Consider the following 5,896-nt stretch of genomic DNA (forward strand, 5'->3'; position numbering starts at 1 on the left):
AAAAAAAAAAATTATTATTATTATGTTTTTGTTGTTGTTGTTTTTTAAATCACACAATTGAAATGTTCTGTAATCTTCAATAATAAGTACTGCTAATATAAAAATGGAAATAATTAATTTTATCATTAAATTCTAAAATTAACACATAAATTTGAGATAGATAATTACTAATCAAGGGACCAATCCAAAATAGGAAACCCGTGAAGCAAGGGAATTGGTGGGGAGTGGGAAGAAAATGAGTCATTTTAGTAACGAGTTGTGAAACCTAATTACCTAATTGGGAAAATTAAATATAGGTGCAAACTACTATATTACTATTTGTTTGTGCAATGTGCCAAAAAGAATGAATTCATTGGCTTGTATGTATATTATAATTTACTTTGGAGAATAAGCAGATGAGCTCTCTAATTGCTGGATTTTCACATCTTACATTCAATATTTGCCACCTTTTTCTTTCTTCCACTAGTTAACTTGTTTGTTATATTATTTTGTTGAGGGAATAGCACATTTTGATCCTTTGAGAAAGAGTAAAACTAGAAAGAGTGAGTCTTAGAAAAGTTTGGTGTTGCTTTTCCTTTTTTTTTTTTTTGTTAATCAGAACTCACTTGTGAAATTACTTTGAATATGTTATTGTAATATATGATTCAACGGATATAGCTTTTAATTAATTTAAATATGTGTATTTTATGGCTATAAGAAAGAAATATGCTATATTTTAACTATTTTCATAACTAATTAACCTCAAATATGTTATGTTTTTTAAAGTCCCAAAAGGACTAGTGGTGTAATTATGCTTACCTGGTTAATTGTTTTTTTTTAACAGACCAAAAAAAATACTGTTGAGTATCAGCGTCTAACACAACACGCGAGTAATTAAACGGTGCAACAATTATAATTTTGATATGAATTTATAAGTATGGGGATCAAAAGTAAATGTGGAACCAAAAACATCATCAATCCAATTTTCTTAGTTGAGGGAGATTTCCATGTGTGAAGAAGTTCTTATCCCCTAACCAAATTGAGCAGACAAGAAACAAGTTTGCATGTGGTTGTTTAGGTAGGAAGAATGGTGGCATTATTACTTTTTTGACCCCATAATTGTAATCAAAATCATGATTTTAAATTCTACCAAATAAAGGAAAACAGTCAATCATGTATTGGAATAGCACTTGTTTATACTCCCTCCTTCCCAAATCACTCGTTCCAAATTGAGATGATACATTAATTAAGAAAAATAATTAATAACATATTTTATTTATCATAGTATCTTTATTAAATTATATTTGTAATTTAATTTAAAATAATAATCATTAATGCAAAAAATAAAACATAAAAAAAAAAAATTATGTTATCTTAATTAATAAAAAAAAATTTAAATTAAAAAATTTGGAACAAATAATTTAAAACGGAGGGATTATGTAATAAACAGACAGGATTGCATTTATGAAAGACCCAACTGACCCATCGACCCCATCCTTAGGTTGTTGGATCTCAATCGCCCTAATCTTTGACATCATATCACTTGATGCACATTTCGAGAAAACTATACATTATTCCACTTTTTATTGGATTTTATAATGTAATTTGTGTATGAGGTATCGTTTGGTATACCAAATAAAATAAGTGTGGATATATCATGAGTTGTGATAATTTATGAGATATTTTATTTCTCCATTTATATGCTATATTAATTTCATCATTTTAATATAAATGGTAGAATAAAATTTAGCTCTAGGATTACTCACTTCATAATAAATGTTATAAAAATAATCTTAAATTTTATTTAATTATTTTTCTTATTTGGTGTACTAAATAACCCTTGTCGTTTGGTTAGAAATAAGTTATGTCGGAATTATCATTCCTGCGATGAACTATTTTGGAATTTATTATCCCATCTTTAAGAAAGGATAAAAATATCACTACAATCCTAAGATGAGTTATTCCATGAATTTTACTATCCCAACCAAATATGGAATAAGTTCTTAAAAGGATAAAATATGCGAAAAATATCTATACTTTGACGAAATTTGCAGTTACATATCCTGAATTTTGAGTGGCTCTTATGATTAGGGCTGTGCAAAAATCGAACCGACCGATAAAACGAATCGATAAAAATGTTATTGGGTTATCGAGTTAACAGTTTTTTATTGATTTTATAAAAAAAATTTATTGGGGAAACGGATCGGTATCGGTTTTAGCTTATTGGGTTATCGGTTTATAAGGATACACTAAGTTATTGTTTTATCTCTATTTATGTTATATATTTAAATATCTCTCTCTTTATCTCTCTCTCTATATATAGATATAGATATGTGTATGTATATAGATCATATGCACTACTAATTTATAATTCAGTGATTCACAAAGTATTAACCTATTCAGTGCAACAAAGGTACAATATAAAGTTCGGTTATTATCGTAATAAAAAGTTTGAAGCATTTATAGCTTCCAACATTTAGGATTCAATTTTTTTTCTAACTAACATTCAGTTCAAGTTTGAAGATTCTTGTAAACTAAAATGCATTGCGTAGGTTTTGGCGGTAATTAAGATTTCATTTTTTTATGTTAGTTGTTACTATTTCTATTTTACAAGTATTTTCTTATTGGTTAAACCGAAAATCGAACCGTTAAGGACCAAAAACAGCTAAACCGAAATCGATAAGAAAATATCTTATTGGTAGGTTATCGGTTTTAGATATTTAAAAAACGAAAATCGATAAACCGAACCAATAACACGTAAAATCGAACCGAACCAACTGATGCACACCCCTACTTATGACCCCCTAGATTGTTTTTAATTATATTTAACTGACATATGTTTGGCACTTGAACCACTGAGTGTATTTCACACACATTGAGCGTGTGAGAAAAAAATGTTTGATAAGGGACAAATATGTCAGTTAAATACGTTAAAAAAATAGTTTAGGAGAGTCAGAGGACCCCCGCAAAGTTCAAGATGTGTAACTGCAATTTCACATAAGTACATATATTTTTCACATATTTTTTCCTTTTTATAATTAATTCCGATATTAATTATCTCGTACCCCTCTTACCAAACGATCCCTCAGAGTATATAATACTTACGTTAAAATTTTAAATTTAATTTTAGGTATATTATTTATTAAATTATAATAAGATTTCTAAATATATTGAAAAGCTCTTAAGCTAGCTAAACTTATTGAAATTCCACTATAAATCCTCTTTCTCGGATTAATATCTAACTTCATATTTTTTAAGGTAAAAGCTTTCTTTCTTTTTTTAATATAAAAGTTAAACTAATACACTTAATTAATTATTTGACTTAATTGACTAGATTGCGTCCCTTATAAGGAAAGTTGTTTTTTTTAAAGCTGACTCTTATCCAGACTTTAATAATCGTCTTAGCCATTAGTAGTATATTCCTTTTAAGAAAGACTATCTTAATGGATAGCGTTTTGTCTAAATAAAGGCCACCAAATTACACTTTACACATAACCCCCAAAATGATTGAAAAGCTAAATTAAAATTAATCAAGACATCAAAGCAATCGGAATTTAATTATTTATGAAACCTTTTTAAAGTACTACCAACCTATAATGTAGTAGTATTTGTACAATTCGTTACTACTATATTAGCAATTAAAGTCATCAAATTGTTATAATAGGAAATCGTTAATTGGACTATACGATAGGATTTGCCATGGAATGTTGACAAACATAAAATAGACGTTCGCACGTACCCAAATTAATTGTGTATCTCTTTTTTTTTTTTTTTTTTTTCAAAAGGAAAACCACAATCAAGATAAACTGCTCGGAATTAGTTGGTAGGCCAAATTTTTGAACTCAAATAAGAAAAAAAAAATACACGAAGAAGCCAATATTTGATTAAATATATAGGACTATTTGAAAAAAAAAAAATCTATCTACACTGTAATTTTTTGAAGAAAGGAAGTTCCTACTTGTAAGTTTTTGAAGAAAGGAAGTTCCTACTTGTTGTACTAGGCAATTATTTTAAAAGATTTGATTTTAACAGTTCAAAATATATATCACTTAATTAAGTGATGAAAATATGTGTATATACAAAGACGTCTTACAGTAATTAGTTTAATATACATATTGAATAAGTACATCAACAGAACAATGCTACGCCTACCTTTATAGAGAGGATTTGAAAAAATGTACCCAGTGTCAAGCATTTTGTTGAGGAACAATTAAAGTAAAGGCAACCAGTGTAATCATTAAATTATTATCCATAATCATACCAAATGCATGTTAATCCACTTTCTGCCTCTTCTTCACAGACAAGAATCAAAATTAATACTCTCATTTTCTCTCTCTTCTCTGACGCATAACACAATATTTAATTGCAGACATGCAAATTTGTGGCTTAATTTACAAAAGCTAGCAGAAAAACAGATTTAAGGTTAAAAAATAACAAATTAAATTGTTCGAATGGAAAGTGGAACAATCTTAATTTCCATTGTTATCATCATCATGAAGCTAATTAAACACTAATCTTTACTAACAAAGAAATAAACGTGACTAACATAGTAGGTACCAGCCTCAAAGTTGTTCTCTTCTTTGCACTAATTGTATTACTACTAATTAAAACATTATTACACTCACCAGTTATCTAAAATCAAGACGAAGAAGAAGATCCATTAGTGGCAAAGACATTAGCACCAAAAACTGAATGTTCTTTCTTGTTGTCATTGCTGCTTTCACGGAGAAGGTGAAATTCCGAGTCAGGTTTGTCATAATGACCGTCTTTTCTACTAGCAATACAGAACCCATTAACGATGTTGTTAGCAATGTTACCACTGTGTTGGTCTAATTTCTTCCCGGACGTGTTCTTGTTGTTGTGCATCCATACCTTAAGAACCCCTTTTTCAACACCAATCTCATTGCAGAAATTGCTCACCAGATCTTCATCTCTCTTCTGCATTCTCCACTCAACTCTTTCCGCAAATTCCTGCATTTTTGCCTTCTGATCTGAAGTAAATTTCGTCCTGAAACGCTTCCTCCCGTTAGAGTTTGCTGCGACCAGAGTCGATGTAGGGTTCGGGTTCTTCTCCCCAGAGAACCCAGCGCTGAGTGCTAAGAGCATGTGAGGTGCAGAAGCTGGGTAGTAAGCAGAAGAAATCGGCGGTGGAGATGGGGAAGAATTAGGGCTACTGTGGTCCCCACACGGTGGCGGCGGAGGAGGAGGATGGTGGCGGTGATGAGGTTGGTACTCAAGAGCTGCGGTGGAGATAGGCGGCGCTGGGAGAACAACGGGTTCTTCCGGTTCACGGCGGTGAAAATTGCGGTGACAGCCACAAGCAGCACATTTAAGAGAAGTTGGGTCAGTTGGGTTAGCAGAAGGAATGGGCAAAAATTCGCCACAGCCATCAACCGCATGACCACCTAAATGAGCAGCATGATTTTTGAGACATTCTCTGTAAGTAACCACGGCAAGGTGGCGATGCTGATGATGACTTTTGCGTTTAAGAACGCCGTCACTGAAAGGGAAGGGCTTTTGTTGTTGGATTCTAGTAGGGGTTTCAGTTTCAGCTTCTGGGGTTTTGACAGAAGTAGTAGTTGTTGTGGTTGTCGTCTTGGTGGTTAAGTCCATGGCTGAAACATCTACTATACTTCTTAGTTTCTCTTTTTTTCTTTTATGAGTTGATGATTAGATTTAGGGCCAAGAAAAAAAAAAGCATCTTAAGGGGAAACAAGAAAGAAGAGGCTTTATTATTAGTTAAGAGAGAGGGAAAGGGGGTTTGTTTTTTTGGGTAGATAATAAAAATCTTGAATTTTGTGGTTGTCCTTGTTAACCACTGATGTTTTATTGACCTTGATTCTTAATCTAATCTATGGTTAACCTGCAGCTGCAGCTGCAGCTGACCCCACCACCCACAACCCACTTGGGTGTCATG

At 31.5% G+C, this 5,896-nt stretch overlaps 1 protein-coding gene across 1 annotated transcript; it reads right to left on the minus strand.

Annotated features, from left to right (window-relative positions):
- Window positions 1-4,395: 4,395 nt before the first annotated feature.
- Window positions 4,396-5,666, minus strand: LOC107858776 (zinc-finger homeodomain protein 9; the record flags this gene model as incomplete). The annotated part of the gene is given in 1 exon segment (XM_016703563.2): window positions 4,396-5,666. A coding segment is annotated over 1 exon segment (975 nt). The 3' UTR covers window positions 4,396-4,617.
- Window positions 5,667-5,896: the final 230 nt, after the last annotated feature.

This window comes from Capsicum annuum, chromosome 2, assembly GCF_002878395.1.
Source record: "Capsicum annuum cultivar UCD-10X-F1 chromosome 2, UCD10Xv1.1, whole genome shotgun sequence".
Classification (NCBI taxonomy): Eukaryota; Viridiplantae; Streptophyta; class Magnoliopsida; order Solanales; family Solanaceae; genus Capsicum; species Capsicum annuum.